This window comes from Oncorhynchus tshawytscha, linkage group LG11 (assembly GCF_018296145.1).
Source record: "Oncorhynchus tshawytscha isolate Ot180627B linkage group LG11, Otsh_v2.0, whole genome shotgun sequence".
Taxonomy (NCBI): Eukaryota; Metazoa; Chordata; class Actinopteri; order Salmoniformes; family Salmonidae; genus Oncorhynchus; species Oncorhynchus tshawytscha.
In genome coordinates this window covers 9,798,840-9,818,218 of record NC_056439.1, presented here as the reverse complement: position 1 = coordinate 9,818,218, position 19,379 = coordinate 9,798,840, and the positions used below count along the sequence as shown (strand labels likewise).

Here is a 19,379-nt window from a genome sequence, read left to right as displayed (position 1 = left end):
TGTGCTACCCAGTGTGGAGGGGTGGGGTCCCCCCATGGGCTAGGTCCGTCTTCTGTGTGCAGCTCTGCGGCCCATCCATTGCCCCCTCCCCTTGAACCTTGCTCGCTTTCAGAGGATACAGCTGGAGAACTACAAGGCAATCCCATTGTACGCCACTCAGGAGTCATGACCAATATGCAGTTGATGTCGGAAGTTGACATACACCTTAGCCAAATACATTTAAAATCAGTTTTTCAAATTCCTGACATTTAATCCTAGTTACAATTCCCTGTCTTAGGTCAGTTAGGATCACCAATTTATTTTAAGAATGTGAAATGTCAGAATAATAGAGAGAATTATTTATTTCAGCTTTTATTTATTTCATCACATTCCCAGTGGGTGAGAAGTTTACATACCCTCAATTAGTATTTGGTAGCATTGCCTTTAAATGGTTTAATTTGGGTCAAACATTTCAGGTAGCCTTCCACAAGATTCCCATAATAAGTTGGGTGAATTGTGGGCCATTCCTCCTGACGGAGCTGGTGTAACTGAGTCAGGTTTGGAGGCCTCCTTGCTCACACACGCCTTCTCAGTTCTGCCTACACATTTTCTATAGGATTGAGCTCAGGGCTTTGTGACGGCAACTTCAATAATTCGACTTTGATGTCCTTAAGCCATTTTGCCACAACTTTGGAAGTATGCTTGGGGACATTGTCCATTTGGAAGACCCATTTGCGACCAAGCCTTAACTTCATGACTGATGTCTTGAGATGTTGCTTCAATATATCCACAGAGATCATACGTTTCCTGTAGTTCTTGACCAGGTTTGCACACACTGCAGCAGGGATTTTGGCCCACTCCTCCATACAGACTTTCTCCAGATCCTTCAGGTTTCGGGGCTGTCGCTGGGCAAAACTGACTTTCAGCTCCCTCCCAAAGATTTTCTATTGGGTTCAGGTCTGGACACTGGCTAGGCCACTCCAGGACCTTGGGATGCTTCTTACGGACCCACTCAGTTGCCCTGGCTGTGTGTTTCGGGTCGTTGTCATGCTGGAAGACCAAGCCACAAGCCATCTTCAATGCTCTTAATGAGGGAAGGAGGTTGTTGGCCAAGATCTCATGATACATGGCCCCATCCATCCTCCCCTCAATACGGTGCAGTCGTCCTGTCCCCTTTACAGAAAAGCATCCCCAAAGAATGATGTTTCCACCTCCATGCTTCACAGTTGGGATGGTGTTCTTGGGGTTGTACTCATCCTTCTTCTTCCTCCAAACACAGCAAGTGGAGTTTAGACCAAAAAGCTCTATGTGTGTCTCATGTGTGACCACATGACCTTCTCCCATTCCTCCTCTGGATCATCCAGATGGTCCTTGGCAAACTTCAGACGGGCCTGGACATGCGCTGGCTTGAGCAGGGGGACCTTGCGTGAGCTGCAGGATTTTAATCCATGACAGCGTAGTGTGTTACTAATGGTTCTTTGAGACTGTGGTCCCAGCTCTCTTCAGGTCATTGACCAGGTCCTGACGTGTAGTTCTGAGCTGATCCCTCACCTTCCTCATGATCATTGAGGCCCCACGAGGTGAGATCTTGCATGGAGCCCCAGACTGAGGATGATTGACCATCATGTTGAATTTCTTCCATTTTCTAATAATTGTGCCAACAGCTGTTGCCTTCTCACCAAGCTGCTTGCCTATTGTCCTGCAGCCCATCCCAACCTTGTGCAGGTCTACAATTGAACCCTGATGTCCTTACACAGCTCTCTGGTCTTGGCCATTGTGGAGAGGTTGGAGTCTGTTTGATTGAGTGTGTGGACAGGTGTCTTTTATACAGGTAACAAGTTCAAACAGGTGCAGTTAATACAGGTAATGAGTGGATAACAGGAGGACTTCTTGTCACCAAAAGCACTCACAAACTTCTATAGATGCACAATCGAGAGCATCCTGGCGGGCTGTATCACCGCCTGGTACGGCAACTGCTCCGCCCACAACCGTAAGGCTCTCCAGAGGGTAGTGAGGTCTGCACAACGCATCACCGGGGGGCAAACTACCTGCCCTCCAGGACACCTACACCACCCGATGTTACAGGAAGGCCATAAAGATCATCAAGGACATCAACCACCCGAGCCACTGCCTGTTCACCCCGCTATCATCCAGAAGGCGAGGTCAGTACAGGTGCATCAAAGCTGGGACCGAGAGACTGAAAAACAGCTTCTATCTCAAGGCCATCAGACTGTTAAACAGCCACCACTAACATTGAGTTGCTGCTGCCAACACACTGACACTGACTCAACTCCAGCCACTTTAATAATAGGAATTGATGGGAAATGATGTAAATATATCACTAGCCACTTTAAACAATGCTACCTTATATAATGTTACTTACCCTACATTATTCATCTCATATGCATACGTACACTGTACTCTATATCATCGACTGCATCCTTATGTAATACATGTATCACTAGCCACTTTAACTATGCCACTTTGTTTACATACTCATCTCATATGTATATACTGTACTCGATATCAGCTACTGTATCTTGCCTATGCTGCTCTGTACCATCACTCATTCATATATCCTTATGTACATATTCTTTATCCCCTTACACTGTGTATAAGACAGTAGTTTTGGAATTGTTAGTTAGATTACTTGTTGGTTATTACTGCAATGTCGGAACTAGAAGCACAAACATTTCGCTACACTCGCATTAACATCTGCTAACCATGTGTATGTGACAAATAAAATTTGATTTGATCTTAAAGAAAAACTAACAGGTCTGTGAGAGCTGGAAATCTTACTGGTTGGTAGGTGATAAAATACTTATGTCATGCAATAAAATCCATATTAATTACTTAAAAATCATACAATGTGATTTTCGGGATTTTTGTTTTAGATTCCGTCTCTCACAGTTGAAGTGTACTTATGATCAAAAATGACAGACTCTACATGCTTTGTAAGTAGGAAAACCTGCAAAATCGGCAGTGTATCAAATACTTGTTCTCCCCACTGTATATAGGGCAGCGGCCTCTAATGGGCTAGTGATGGCTATTTAACAGACCACACCACGCTATGGAGAGCCCTACGGTTGTGTGCAGTGCAGTTGCCGTACCAGGCAGTGATACAGTCTGACAGAATGCTCTCAATTGTGCATCTGTAAAGGTTTGAGGGTTTCAGGTGAAAAGGCGCTGTTGGCCTTCTTCACCACACTGGATTGGTGGACCATTTCGGTTTGTCAGTGATGTGTTCACAGAGCAACTTTAAGCTTTCCACCTTCTCCACTGCAGTCCCGTCAATGTGGCTCGGGGGGTGCTCCATCTGCTGTTTCCTGAAGTTCTTTGTTTTGTTTTATTGACGTTGGGTGAGAGGTTATTTTCCTGGCACCACACTCCCAGGGCCCTCACCTCTTCCCTGTAGGCTGTCTCGTCATTGTTCGTAATCAGGCCTACTACGGTTGTGTCATCTGCAAACTTGATGATTGAGTTGGAGGTGTGCATGGCCACGTAGTGATGGGTTAACAGGGAGTACAGGAGGGGGCTGTGCACGCACCCATGTGGAGCCCCGGTGTTGAGGATAAGCGAAGTGGAGGTGTTTCCTACCTTCACCACCTGGGGGGGTCAACCATCAGGAAGTCCAGGACCCAGTTGCACAGGGCGGGGACAGACCCAGGGCCTCGAACTTAATGATGAGCTTGGAGGGTACTATGGCATTGAATGCTGAGCTTTCGTCAATGAACAGCATTCTTACATTGGTATTCCTCTTGTCCAGATGGGATAGGGCAGTGTGATTGCGTCGTCTGTGGATCTATTAGGGCGGTAAGCAACTTGATGTGGATCTAGGGTGGAAGGTGAGGTGGATGTGATATGATCCTTGACTAGCCTCTCAAAGCACTTCATGATGACAGGAGTGAGTGCTACGTCCGGGACGGTAATCATTTAGTTCAGTTACTTTTGCTTTTTTGGGTACAGGAACAATGGTGGCCAACTTGAAGCAGACTAGGATAAGGAGATTGAATATGTCCGTAAACACTCCAGCCAGCTGGTCTGCGCATGCTCTGAGGACACGGCTAGGGATGTCGTCTGGGCCGGAAGCCTTGCGAGGGTTAACACGCTTAAGTGGTACTCACGTCTGCCACGGAGAAGGAGCCCACAGTCCATGGTAGCGGGCCGCATCGGTGGCAGTGTGTTATCGTCAAAGCAGGCGAAGAAAGGAAGACGGTGTCCACAACGTGGCTGGTTTTCCCTTTGTAGTTGGTGAAAATCTGTCGACCCTGCCACATACATCTCGTGTCTGAGCCATTGAATTGTGACTCAACTATGTCTCTACACTCACATGTCGCTTGTTTGATTGCCTACGGCGGGAATAACTATGCTGTTTGTATTCGGCCATATTCCCAGTCACCTTGCCATGTATAAATGTGATGGTTCGCACAAATGCTGCCAACTATCCATGGTTTCTGGTTAGGGTAGGTTTCTGGTTAGGGTAGGTTTTAATAGTCACAGTGGGTACAACATCTCCTATACACTTTCTGATGAACTCAGTCACGTGACCGTGTATTCGTCAATGTTATTCTCGGAGGCTACACTGAACATATTCCCAGTCCACGTGATCAAAACAATTTTGAAGCGTGGATTCCGATTGGTCAGACCAGCGTTGAATAGTCAATAGCAGTCAGCATTTGATTGTGAGGTATTCTTGGCCGGGAGAACAAAAGGACTTAAGTTCCTGTATGTTGTTATCACAATCACACCATGAGTAGTTAATCATGAAACATATAAACCCGTCCTCCTTCCCGGAGCAATATTTATTCCTGTCTGCACGATGAACTGACAACCCAACTGGCTGTAGGACTCAGACAGTATATCCCGAGAGAGCCATGTTTCTGTGAAACAGAGGATGTTACCATCCTTGATGTCTCTCTGGAAGGAAATCCTCACCCTGAGCTCGTTAACATCATTAACCAGAGACTGAATATTAGTGAGTAATATACTTGGAAGCGGTGGTCGGTGTGCACGCATCCCGAGCCGGACTAGAAGTCCACTCCGAGTACCTCTCCTCCACAGGCAGTGTTTTGGTTCAGCCTCTGGAATCATTTCAATTGCCCTTTGGGGTGTGAACAAAGGATCCAATTAGAGAAATTCCTGGTCGTAATGCTGGTGAGTTACAGCCACACTGATATCCAAAAGTTATTCACAGATGTATGTAATCGCACAAAACAATTCTGGCCTAATAATAAGAAATTACACAAAAAAACGAAATACTGCAAAGTTTCCTAAGAGCTAGAAGCACGGCAGCCCTATCTGTCGGCGCCATTTTAACATCTGTTATGTCATAGTTGATGTATTCGCTATTATTCTACAATGTAAAAATAAAATAAAAACACTTGAATGAGTAGGTGTTATGAGGATTCTGTGTTATGCACTATAGCCTGTTACCATATGTGTGATTGAATATTATCTGCTGTTGGCTTGTGTGGATGCATGTATGTGTTATGCAACATAGCTGACTTGAAACATTGTTAACAGTTTCAGGGCCATGGGCCTTTCTCATGATGGAAAAATACAGAGTAGCATGAAGACAGGAACTGTGCAATGAGTTGGGGGGGGCACATTCAGAGCGTGGGGGTGCGAGAACAAGCGGTCTTTTGTTATGTAACAGGAGCCAGGTGCGAGATAATGGTATCGAGCATGAGCGCATAGATATTCTTCACAGCAAGTTACATCTATCAACTGGAGCGCCCGGGGGCTGGTACCAGCACGTACGACAACAATCAATAATAGGCTGGGTGAGTCTAAACCACGCCCAGTCTCTACTGTGATAGACATTGTCCCAACCCGTCTGTTGGCCTATCACAGTATAAGAATACTGTTTACATACATCTTGTCAGTTCTCTGTTTGCCCTGCGAGGTGGGACAGAGAGCCCGTATATACGAAAATTGCATTTACTACTTATTGCTTAGCTAATAAAAAATACATAGTATACAATCGGTGACTCATTGTCATATTTATCCTGATACCAAATTCGAATTGACGCAATTCTAACAGTGTCCAAACTTTTGACTGGTACTGTATATCTTTTTTTATGGCACGAGACACCTGTCTGATTCACACCTGTCTCAGTGGACAAATGTATTTCGGAAGCTGTGGGAATGGCACACCAGTACCACCATTTGTAGATTTTCCATGAATTCCCATAATTCTAATCTACAATGTTTGTTTGGTTACGGTAATATATGTTAATGCATTCAATACATTATTATTACAATCTTTTACCATTCTCGTTGTAGGAGTGGTCACATTGTTTTGCAGACTGCACAATCTAGGCTACACTTGTGAGGAACAAGTTGGTTTGTTTCATTCCATTTACGAGTTGTTAATGTATACATTGTCATTTGTTTGTAGCGCTCCTGTCAATGTTCAGTAAGGACGCGCACCTGATTATTCATAGAAGTAGGCCCAGGCTCCCTAGCCTGAGCATAAATGTAGGCCTATAAATGTGCCCATTTGGAGATCTGATAACATTTCTGATTGTCTTAACTCACCACCACTGTTGAACTTCAAAGCAATTTTCTCTTCACTTCAAACAGCAAGTAAACAGTCTGTTTTTACATCCATTGAGAATGACAATAGTTCCCCAGCTCTCTCCTTTTGATAGCCACTCAGCATGAAAGGGGGAATAAAATGTCATACTCTGATGGAAATCATAAAATAGGCCTACCTGATTACTTCTTATCCCCTGCACAAAACAGGCTACAGCTATGTCTGTCTGGAGCAGGAAAGTGAGGGTACAGAATATTTTATGCATTGTTGCATGTTTGCTCGTGCCAGCTTCAAGAGACCCAAGTTATTAATAGTTGATACAATGTTTCAAGTTCGAGGCAGACAGGCCATACCTAACCATTGGGATTGATAGAATATTCTCTACCTGCTGGCTGCAATGTTTTGATTTGTTGGCTCTTGTAGGATATTTTTACATAGTTTGCAACGGCTATAGAATTTACTTTTAGAATTTTGATTTACCACATAATGACTGAGATATGAAGACTATTATAAATTAAACTGTTCCACGAAAATGTGCATTTAAAAATCATAACTGGCACGCAGATCGGTAGAAATGTAAGATAAATTGGCACTCCAAATGGAATTGGCTGCCGATGCCTCGTGTAGCCTATTAGGAGCGTAACAGCAGAATCCACGAAGGCCAGACGCAGCCGGAGGGTGAGAGAGTCGGGAACAGGTTCGCTTCCTTTGCGCATCTAAATGATTTAATCAGCGTGCTCAAAACATCAGACAAGCTCAGTAGCCTACACATAGTTGATTTCATCGATTGGTCGAAAGAACAGAAATTTGTTTTAGTTGAGACAGTCCTACAAAACAGAAAATGTTACAGTGCGTGAACTTTCTATTCTTTATGGGACCGTTTCTCAAAAGCAGCTTCAGCCTAGGCGAAACAGCTTTCGAGAACTCATGGGGGTGGGGGGTATCAGATGCTCCATGTGAACCACAATCCTGACGCTTTGTTTTAACGTCATCCTTGCTTACCCTTTAAGAAACCGTTGGAACTTAACTTTAGTACCAGCGAGAAATAATCTTTCAAATGCAAAAGCTACACTTACTGTAAGCGGTTTAGCAAAGTTGCATCCGGCTGTAAAACAGCCTCCCGCCGAGGTACCAAACATCCTCTCACCTTGCGCTTGCATTTCCATTTTTCCGGTCAGAAGCAGGTGTTACTCAAAACACAGCTGGGTGCAACTTTGCTAAACTGCATACAGAAAGTGCATCTTTTGTATTTTACATTTAATTTTAGTTGTATAAAATATTAATATTTTGTTATATTATTCAGTTTAATGCGTTTTGTCAGTCAGTTGGTGAAAGACGGGCAAGTGACTCACCGATGGCCCCATCTCCGAAGGTGTCGTCATTAAACTGGTCAATCTCATCTTCTTCTTCTACCAGCCCCTCCTCCTTCTCCAGGGTACAATCTTCATCAAGGGACTGGAGGGAGAGAGAACAGAGAGAGATGAGAGGGAGTAAGGGATGAGAGAGAGTAAGGAGGGAGGGATGAGAGAGAGTAAGGAGAGAGAGATGAGAGAGAGTAAAGATGAGAGAGAGTAAGGAGGGAGGGATGAGAGAGAGTAAGGAGGGAGGGATGAGAGACAGTAAGGAGGGAGGGATGAGAGACAGTAAGGAGGGAGGGATGAGAGACAGTAAGGAGGGAGGGATGAGAGACAGTAAGGAGGGAGGGATGAGAGACAGTAAGGAGGGAGGGATGAGAGACAGTAAGGAGGGAGGGATGAGAGACAGTAAGGAGGGAGGGATGAGAGACAGTAAGGAGGGAGGGATGAGAGACAGTAAGGAGGGAGGGATGAGAGACAGTAAGGAGGGAGGGATGAGAGGGATAGGAGAAAGAAGGTATGAGAGAGATATGGAAGGATGACAGAAAGGAGCTATGGGGCAGAAAGAGAAGCAACAAGAGATATATTGATTGTTGTTGAAGGGAGGGGAGGTGATGAGGTCAAGAAATTTAAAGATTTAAGAACTAAGTCTAGAATGTTGTTTTTCCTCATGCAAAATGTTGTTTTTCAACAAATGTCAAAAATCATTTTTTAGATAATTATAGTCGAGGCAGGTTTCTTAGCAAGCTCCTCAAGCAAAAATTATTGACTTCATCCGCAGATGAGGCTCTGGGTACAATAGGAACGAAATGACAGATTTCCCACAGTTTGATAGCGAATGATTAGAACCATATATATATATATATATTGTGAGTATTTCGTGAACCCACGTGGGTGGGGGAGGTCAATGCTGCCAGCTAGTTACCTCTGCAACTAGATTGATTGGTGCCGCTAGTTTTTAAGTAACTAGCCCAAAGATATAACGTTACTGTTAAGACATTAACATCTATGAAAATGTTAACGTTAGTTTATAAGTCAAATCGGAGAAGAACAGTCCAGCGTTTCACAGGCAGAGTGATCCAAATCACCTTGGCTTTATCAATCGACTCACTTGTCAACAATACACTGTATTTCCATTTCAAAGGAAATTAGCATAGCAATTATACTTCTGAACCTTATAATGTACTGTCAAACATGAGCCACCAGGTTAGCGACTTAGCTAGCCATCTTATCACCTATCAAGACAATGTTTCCCAGACAAAATAGCGAACCAGAAAAGCAAGCTAACGTTAGCAGTGGAAGGCTGCGCAAACTAGCTAGTTAGGTTACATCACACGGGATCCACGTCGATAGTATCGAACTTGGAACATTTCCTAATAAAATCCAGCATTCTTTAGTACTTTTCTTTTAAGGTAAAATGTTGAGCCCGACAGCCATGTCCATACTCCGTTCACTGGACACCCAGGACGGTGACAGTGGGGGACAAGGTGCTGGGGACAATTAGCCAGGGAAAGCTTGGTAGGCCGCACGGAGGAATTTTGTCAACGGAGTCGATAATTAAAAGGCAAAATCCTCCAGAAAATGGCCACATTTCAACTCGTCTTGAGGGAACGCTAGCTAAAATGTGTAGAGAAATTGCCAGAGGTAATCTAAACACTGCTCACCTGAAAACGGAACATGTATCTTCAATCCGTGAAAGGTACAATTCACCCAAGTGTCTCTGGTGGAAGGCGGCGTGCAAATTACACAGTATTGGGGTTCGCGTGTCGCGGCCAAGTCTATGTGCACGAGTACGCACACGGGGAGAGACTGCGACGCACGATTTACCACAACGTTTAAGTGCATGCAATGTATTATTATATGTGACTAGGTGCAAGGTAAGGTCCATTGACATACATTTGAATCTTGCCTTCAAAGTAACCTGAAACACTATTGTGCACGCACAGTACTCTACAGTAAAGCTAATGCAGACATGAAAACCCACATAGTCCTGAGCAGGGTTCTTATGACAATTTTCAGTGTGGTTTCCTCAGCCTGATGCACCCTTCCATGGTCGTCCCTCCCTCTCACCTCTAACCTAGGCAACAAGCAGTCCATTGCATAAGTCTATGTGAATAATCAATCTGTCACAGTCTCAGACTAGCCACCACATCTTCAAAAAGTAGTGAAGAGGCAGCCACTTGTGTCTTTGTATGTCTATACAGTGCTTGACAGACCAAAATCAGTGTTGATACTCATTTTCGGTGCAGGTACTGTTCATATTTAGGTGCTGGAGCGCCACAATACCTTTGAGCAAATATTCTATAAGAGGAACAGGAGCTCAAGCAGTGGAAAATTTGAGGTCCTGGTTCTCAGCTCTGGTGAGCTCCCCAAGTCAAGCACTGTATGTGTGTGTGTGTGTGTGTGTGTGTGTGTGTGTGTGTGTGTGTGTGTGTGTGTGTGTGTGTGTGTGTGTGTGTGTGTGTGTGTGTGTGTGTGTGTGTGTGTGTGTGTGTGTCCTTGCTTGCGTGTGCGCAATGTGTCCTTGCTTGTTTTGCTTGCGTGTGCGAAATTCCTGGACCAGACGGTGAGAGAGCGCCTCCTCAAAACTTTCAAGGTCTTCATCTTGTTTGTGGTCTTCCTGGTGATCGCTTCTATAATTTTGAGCATATTAGGGGAGTTGTAGAGAGAGGAGTCCGATGTTAGTCATTGTGCGTTTATAGGTTAATTCCAGGGGAGCAACTTTCACTGGACACATTCTGAAATTGCATTTTTAGTAAATAAAATAGTTGAAATATTTTTATAAATAGTAAAATAGTTATGTTACAAATGGTATGTTATTAGGCCTATTTGTAATAGATTATATATTATCTGTTTAAAAACATGAATTTACATGAATGACACCTTTCTTTCTGTGATTATTTTCAGTACAAATCAAAGAAGAAAGGAAGACAAAAGAGCCAACTTGTCTTGTCGTTGTTTCAGGTAGTCTGGTGGTAGCCTAGTGGTTAGAGCGTTGGGCCAGTAATGCTGGATCAAATCCCCTAGCTGAGAAGGTCAAAATATGTAAATCTGAGCAAGGCAGTTAACCCACTGTTCCCTGGATGCCATGGATGTTGATTATGGCTGCCACCCACACCTCTCAGATTCAGAGGAATTGGGTTAAATGTGGAAGACACATTTCAGTTGAATGCATTCAGATGTACAACTCCCTACATTATAGCAAAAAATGTAATCTCTCTTGTTGTTTATTTATAGCAAAAATTGGATGTCATCTCGTGGGAGTTTGACTCCGAACACTCAAAACGATCTCGTCCAGACCAGACAACTTGGGACAATTTGGTCCGGACCCCTTTGGATCCGGAGCAGGACGCGACCACGTCCCCGCCGGGACTATCGCTGAGAAAACGGTGTCCCAGATCCTGCAAAGTCTTCAGCGTCATCCTAGTGGTTTCCCTGGTCATCACTTTGACCGTTTTGGCAATTTTAGGGAAGTTGTAGAAATAGTAGTCATTGTAGCCCTTGTGCTGCTGCTGTGTGTCCATCAGGGTTGGGGTCAGGAAGTAAACTGAAATTCAAATTGTCATTTTTCTTAGCGGAAAAGCTTTGATGAAATTGACCCCAACCCTGAGGTCCATCGATAATTTCTCAGGGGTAAATGAAATCGTTTTATTATTATGTTTCATGATTATTTTAACTCAATTCTTATAGCACATTACTCTTGTATTTGTCTTTCTGCACTCGCACTTGTTTTTCTCACTGGCACGGATTTTCCTTGCAATGACTGTGATATGTGGTTGTCTTTACCTTCCTTAGTTGAATGTGTAGCAATATTGATGTTACTCATATTGATGTTACACAGGAAACGGAAACCAGTTGCTTACTTTATTAATGTGCTGGTTGACAACATGCCTCGTAAAGTTTGCTTAACTATACATCTTTGTCTGTCGTGACTACAACACAAAGCATATTGAAACAGGATGCATTGACTGTAAGTCACTTTGGATAGGAGTGTCGGCTAAATGACTAAAATGTGAAATGTAATGTTACCTTTTTTATCTTTTTTTTTATCAATAAGATATTATCAGATTTGTTATGTGACGATTTAGAATAAAATGCAAAGAAGACAAGTTTAATCATTTGTCTTTATTTCAACTGGAACAGGTAGGTGTGATTTACGGATTCTTACTGAGAGTTATCATGACTTGAGTGACACACACACACAGTCTCTCTCTCTCTCACACACACACATACACACACACACACACATAAATATCGTTGATCATAAATAAGAATCTGTAAACCAGAACTACAATAATTGGAGCTACTCTAAAGAGTCCAAAGACATGGAAGATTCCGTAGGGTGCTAGTTATGAAGTTGGGAGATTGGGAACCTGACTGGCCAAGTGAAAACCAACTCCATAAAATTGCCAGGTGGCTAGTAGTATCACAGAGAAACAACAACAAAAAAGTAACAATTTAAACTATATATACAGTACCAGTCAGAAGTTGACACACCTACACATTCAAGGTCCCTTTTTTATTTTTACTATTTTCTACACGGTCGAAGACATCAAATTTATGAAATAGCACATACGGAATCATGTAGTAACCAAATCAAAATATATCTTCTATTTTAGATTCTTCAAAGTAGCCACCCTTTGCCTTGATGACAGCTTTGCACGCTCTTGGCATTCTCTCAACCAGCTTCTTGAGGAATGATTTTCCAACAGTCTTGAAGGAGTTCTCACATATGTTGAGCACTTGTTGGCTGCTTTTCCTTCACTCTGCAGTCCAACTCATCCCAAACCATCTCGATTGGGTTGAGGTTGGGTGATTGTGGAGGCAGCAGTCTCCACACAGTCTCCTCTGAACAGTTGATGTTGAGATGTGTCTGTTACTTGAACTCTGTGAAGCATTTATTTGGGCTGCAATCTGAGGGGCAGTTAACTCTAATGAACTTATCCTCAGCAGCAGAGGTAACTCTGGGTCTTCCTTTCCTGTGGCGGTCCTCACTCACTCCCTGAACTTGCTTCCCGACTCTCAACGCACTTTGTTACATATACTTGTTTCTTTTTTGAAGCGTATTGATTCTTGTACTAATATCATGTTGAAATAATTTTCTGCTGAACTGGTTCTTAGGTTCTGGAGAGGAGGAGAACCTTATAATGCCGGTGGGGACGAGGATTCTGTGGTCTTCAACAGGTTTATTGATCTGTCTGTGCCCTTGGCAACTATTCAGTTAGGGAATGACCAGGTGTCACGACTTCAGCCGAAGTCGTTCCCTCTCCCTGTTCGGGCGGCGTTCGGCAGTCGACATCACCGGCTTTCTAGCCACCGCCGATCCACTTTTCATTTTCCATTTGTTCTGTCTTTTTCTTATCACACCTGGCTTCACTCACCAATCACTTGTTTATTATTTAACCCTCTGCTCCCCATGTGGTTTTCGTGAGTGATTGTTATCATAACATAATGAATTACGTCCACAATGGGAGAATAATATCTGAATTCCATTTTGAGTCAGAAGTTGTATTGTCACAAATTATTATTGTAGTGTAATTTAAATAAATTACAGTATAACATTAGTTCTAAATAGCAATGATTGTAGTTATAATTTGTAATGAATGAATTTATATAGTATAGAGTTGCTTATACAGAACCATTGTATTATAAAAGTGCCACTCTGATCTGAAAGCTAATGTAGTGAAGTGACATGCAGGGTCAAATCTAATCATCTAGCTGTAAATTGCAAACAAGGCAAGTGCCATGCTTCAATTTGGGTTTGTTTCTTTGTCAGACGGGATGATAATTATAGGCTACTAAGTAATTAATTTTGGCTCTGTCGTGGAAACTCTGACCAAAAAGGAAGGGATTGCAGATTCTTCAAAACAACTTATTTTATTGTAAGATTTGTAAATCTGTAGCGGTTAACAATCACTCAAAATGTGCAGAGTTAAAAGCCCAACGAAATTGAGTTGGGTCTCAGCTTTTCTAGAAAGTACAACTCCCTTTTAGGTGGTGTGACAACCAGAGAGAAAATTAGCCGTTGGGAAAGCATTGGTTGGTGACCCAAATGTACAGCCAAAGGACTATGGAACTGAGAGGCTGTGATTGGCCTGTGGTGAGGTCTTGCTGAGAAATGTCACGCCAAATCCCAGTGCTCATTGTCACAACACTGTTTCTCAAAGGAATCTAAACCGTTTGTCTTGCTCGTCTCTCACAGCTTTGTTCAGTGTACTGCTAAATAACAGGATATTGAGTCAGTAAATTATACAAAGGGGAAGTGTTCTAGCAGAGGGAGTCTCATTATTACATAATCTGACTTTAGTTAAATCTCCTTAGGGCTAGGCCCCTTTTTTTCTCAATTTCTCAAAAACAAATTCCTTTTAAATTGGAACCAAATAATGTCATGGAAATGGTAGCAGAGAAGGACAGAGTTACTGTCTGTGTGTGGTTGAAGACCACAGCATTAGTTCCTCTTGGTATCAGAACAGTTCTCTGCGTATTCTGTAAAACCCTGTCCACGTAGCATCTGTTGAGGTCTAAAAGGGTTGCTCTCCTGAATGTCCTTTTCAATCGATCAAAGATTGTAGTAGGTTGGAGTAGTAGGTTTCTCCTTTTGTTTGTGTAGGTGAGAAACGCGTGCAGAGCAGCTAGGTAGTCTTGAATGCAGCGTGAGCAAAGTGTTACATTTCCTCCAGGTATATCTCACACCCTGCAATGAGCGGCCTACACAACCTGTGGAATGTGGAACTTTTGGAGCCGTCGATTCCGTGTTCCTTCATATCGCTCTCGCTGAATATGAGGCTTCCTCTCTCCAGTTGTAGAAAACACAGCTTCCATAGCTTATGAACAACCTCTCTGATTGATTCTGAGTGTTCACCATTTTGATTGTTCTTCAACCCAATCTGAACAAGCAAAAAGTGAGTGTATATTTGCATCGGAGTGTCTATCTCTACACACTCTCCCCCAACAGTGATTTCTAAAATGGCCACCAAGATCTCACAGCACAACGGTGTCTGGCACAGGACGCAGAGGGGTCTCGCTCTCTGACGCCATGGACGAGTGGAAGTGGTTGATGAGGTCACACATTTTTACCTAAATCATGAAGAGATACAGTATGTATATATGCCTACAAGAGAAACATTCTGAATGAAACTAAATCTATCGTCTCTAGTGAACTTAGCTCTAACTGTTGTGTGTGCAGTGAGATGAGCTACAGAAGCAATGTCAATAGGAAGTAGATTCAGTATATACAGTGCAATCGGAAAGTATTCAGACACCTTGACTTTTTCCATAATTTGTTGCGTTACAGCCTTATTCTAAAATTGACTAAATAGTTTTTTCACTCATCAATCTACACACAATACCCCATAATGACAAAGCAAACACTGGATTTGAGAAATTCTTGCACATAAAAAAAAAAAATGAAATATCACATTTACATAAGTATTCAGACCCTTTACTCAGTACTTTGTTGAAGCACCTTTGGCAGTGATTACAGCCTCTAGTCTTCTTGGTTATGACACTACAAGCTTGGGACACCTGTATTTGGGGAGTTTTTCACATTCTTCTCGCAGATCCTCTCAAGCTCTGTCAGGTTGAATGGGGAGAGTCGCTGCACAGCTATTTCCAGGTCTCTCCAGAGATTTTCGAACGGGTTCAAGTCCGGGCTTTGGCTGGGCCACTCAAGGACATTCAGAGACTTGTCCTGAAGCCACTCCTGTGTTGTCTTGGCTGTGTGCTTAGAGTCGCTGTCCTGTTGGAAGGTGAACCTTCACCCCCAGTCGGAGGTCCTGAGCGCTCTGGAGCAGGTTCTTATCAAGGATCTCTCTGTATTTTGCTCCGTTCATCTTTCCGTCGATCCTGACTATTCTCCCAGTCCCTGCCACTGAAATAAATCCCCACAGCATGAAGCTGCCACCAACGTCCTCCAGACGTGACGCTTGGCAATCCAGCCAAAGTGTTCAATCTTGGTTTCAACAGACCAGAGAATCTTGTTTCTCATAGTCTGAGAGTCCTTTAGATGCCTTTTGGCAAACTCCAAGCGGGCTGTCATGTGCCTTTTACTGAGGAGTGACTTCCATCTGGCCACTCAACCATAAACACCTGATTGGTAGAGTGCTGCAGAGATGGTTGTCCTTCTGGAAGGTTCTCCCATCTCCACAGAGGAACTGTCAAGCTCTGTCAGAGTGACCATCGGGTTCTTGGCCCAGGCCTTCTCCCCCGATTGCTAAGTTTGGCCGGGCGGCCAGCTCCAGGAAGAATCATGGTGGTTCCAAACTTCTTCCATTTAAGAATGATGGAGGCCACTCTGTTCTTGGGGACTTTCAATATTACAGAAATGATTTGGTACCCTTCCCCAGATCTGTGCCTCGACACAATCCTGTCTCGCAGCTCTACGGACAATTCCTTCAACCTTTTGCTCTGACATGCACTGTCAACTGTGAGACCTTATATAGACAGGCGTGTGCCTTTCCAAATCATTTCTAATCAATTGAATTTACCACAGGTGGACTCCAATCAAGTTGTAGAAACATCTCAAGGATGATCAATAGAAACAGGATGCACCTGAGCTCAATTTCGAGTCTCAGAGGGTCTGAATAAAATGTAAATAAGGTATTTCTGTTTTGTTTTTTTCTAAAAACCTGTTCTCGCTTTGTCATTATGGGGTATTGTGTGAGAATTATTTTTTTTTTTTAATCCATTTTAGAATAATGCTGTAACGTAACAAAATGTGGAAAAAGTAAAGGAGTCTATATACTTTCCGAATGCACTGTAGGGCCAGGCATATGAAAATCATGAAGAGATTCAGTACTTACATTCACTCCTCTGAGTAAGGGTTGTATGTTCTCCCTCTCTTCAATAGCAAACAGGGTTGGGCTCAATTCAGAATTGAATTGAGAATGCCTCAAATTCCAAATAAATTCTTGAATTTGAATTGAATTTGAATCGAAGTAGTAAACAGGATAAGGAATTTATTGGAAATATAATTTAATTCAGTTAAATTAAAATGCCTACACTATTCTATATTATTATTATTACCATATTATCTTTTTTTAAACTTTTATTTAACTAGGCAAGTCAGTTAAGAACAAATTCTAATTTGCAATGACGGCCTACCAAAGGGCAAATGGCCTCCTGTGGGGACTGAGGCAGGGATTAAAAATAGAAATATAGGGCAAAACACACATCACGACAAGAAAGACACCACAACACTACATCAAGAGAGACCTAAAGATGACAACATAGTATGGCAGCAACACATGACAATACAGCATGGTCACAACACATGGCAACAGCACAACATGGTACAAACATTATTGGGCACAGACAACAGCACAAAGGCAAGAAGGTAGAGACAATAGTCAATTACGCTAAGTAGCCACAACTGTCAGTAAGAGTGTCCATGATTGAGTCTTTGAATGAAGAGATGGAGATAAAACTGCCCAGTTTGAGTGTTTGTTTGTAGCTCGTTCCAGTCGCTAGCTGCAGCGAACTGAAAAGAGGAGCGATCCAGGGATGTGTTTGCTTTGTGGACCTTTAACAGAATGTGACTGGCAGAACGGGTGTTGTATTATTATTAGGTGTAGTAGTTTATACATATTAGGTGTAGTAGTCTATACAAATATACTTCTACATAAAACATCAAACATGCCGTTATATACAGTACAAGCATATAAAATATTGTTGAAACAACAGATTTTCATGACAAACTCTTAAAATGACAAAACCTGCATGCAAATATTCAAAGTTATTATCTTTAATTCATCACTGACATTTCATTCAATATTGGAAAAATGCTACAGTTCCCTGAATACATTAGGTTAACCCACAAGTTGACCCTGGCCTGAGGTCTTCAAAAAGAAGCCAAACGAATTTGGTGGAAGTATAATTAATTGGCTATTCTAAGCACTAAGGTTAAAAGGGTATGTGACATTTTTTCCAGAGAAAAGTGATATATTCTTTGGTATCTGGAAGAGTGACCTGTCCGATTCATTGAAACTCTTCGGTTTAATAACTTAATGGAATTTATTTTAATTGCTCCAGAGAGGAAGAGACAAAACAAGAGGATTACTCCACCCACAAAATCTGTCCACGAAAATAAGCCCACGAAGTGAAAACATTTTGTGTTGCGGTCAATGAGTTTTGAATTTGGTCAACAAAAAATGTAATTACTAATTTGCTACGTGAGACTTATTTGATCTAATAGAAGTTTCATAATGGTTAGGTTGTTATGAATGCACCTGGCATTTCGGCAACAACAAAAAAACAACTTTATATCAGAGTTGTGCTTGTTGTCATAGAGATAGATAGAGGACTCATCTTGGATATATGTTGTTTTAGCGTGGCCAATACCATTGAGGGGTTCAACCATTTTAAGGTAGTCAACTGGGTGGGGATTCTTATGAGATGGGACTAATCAGCTAATGAAGAAGAAGACTGGCTAATTTAAAATGGAAATAGCTTCAATGAGGCTACCCATGCTGTCACAGATTCTATAATGGCACAGATACAAAGAAGAGTCCTCTGTCTATCTCTATGTTGGGGTTTTATTGGGAATTGCAGAAAAGGGCTGTCCCAGGATGCCTGGCCCTAACTGGACTCAGGGGCGGTCCTCTGATTTAGTTCAACGCAAAAGGGAATTGGAGTTTCTATCATTAAACAGTCCAAAATCACATTACACAATTTTACAAACAGTATCATACTCACTCATTCATCTTATACAACAATTAGATGTAAACCTAATATCTGAGGCTATTATATAAACAGCGTTATGGCAATGTGGCCACGCCATCTCCCATGAGCTTCCCCAAGTTGTGACAAACGGACCAGCCCTGATTAAAAGCAGTGGTTCGCGCTTTCAGTTTCACGAATGCTGCCATCAATCCAAGGTTTCTGGTTAGGGAATGTTTTAATCGTTGCTATGGGAAGACATCTTCAACGCACGTTCTAATGTCGAATCAGCGTATTCGTCTGTCTGGAGCATCTCCCAGTCCACGTGATGGAAGCAGTCTTGGAGTGTGGTCAGCTTGGTCAGACCAGCGTTGAACAGGCGTGGGAGCTTCTTGTTTTAGTTTCTGTCTGTAGGCAGGGATCAACAAAATGGAGTCGTGGTCAGCTTTTCCGAAGGGGCGGGGCAGGGGGCCTTATATGCGTCGCGGAAGTTAGGTAACAATGAGGTCTTTCGATATACTTCAAATTTAGTCTTGTTTTCAGATGCAGCCTCCCCAGCTACAATGAATCAGCCTCCGGGAATTTCTTGGTAGTAATGTAGCTCGATTCTTCACCGATCTTTTATACCTTGTCCAGAACATGACATTTGTTCGGAGTTCTGTGAGGTGGAAGAAATGTCTTTGTTCTCTTTGAAAAATCACTCTGTCTCTTATACTGTGTGGCCATGAGGCATGAGGCAGGGTCTTCTCAGGAATTTACGACCTCTCTCTGACCACAACAGCCTAGTTGAAGGAGGCAGGGGGAGGCAGGGAGAGGGGGATGGGCTTGCTGTACCCAAAGAGGGCAACGTC

General features: G+C 42.7%; 1 protein-coding gene across 4 annotated transcripts in view; it reads right to left on the bottom strand.

Annotated features, from left to right (window-relative positions):
• The window catches only part of LOC112261415 (protein PAT1 homolog 1), a 28,413-nt gene extending 18,720 nt beyond the window's left edge, over window positions 1-9,693 (bottom strand). For 3 of the 4 annotated variants that reach the window (XR_006084528.1, XM_024436715.2, XM_024436716.2), the window contains exons 1-2: window positions 9,537-9,693; window positions 7,870-7,972 (exon numbers count right to left, since the gene is read on the bottom strand). Coding sequence is in view for 3 of the 4 variants with exons in the window: in XM_024436715.2 (XP_024292483.1) it covers window positions 7,870-7,972; window positions 9,537-9,551 (118 nt within the window). In the remaining variant the exon portion in view is untranslated. Of the gene's footprint in view, window positions 1-4,967; window positions 5,081-7,869; window positions 7,973-9,536 lie in introns of those variants that run through there. The other variant, XM_024436717.2, reaches the window with a different exon arrangement.
• Between the last annotated feature and the right edge of the window lie 9,686 nt (window positions 9,694-19,379).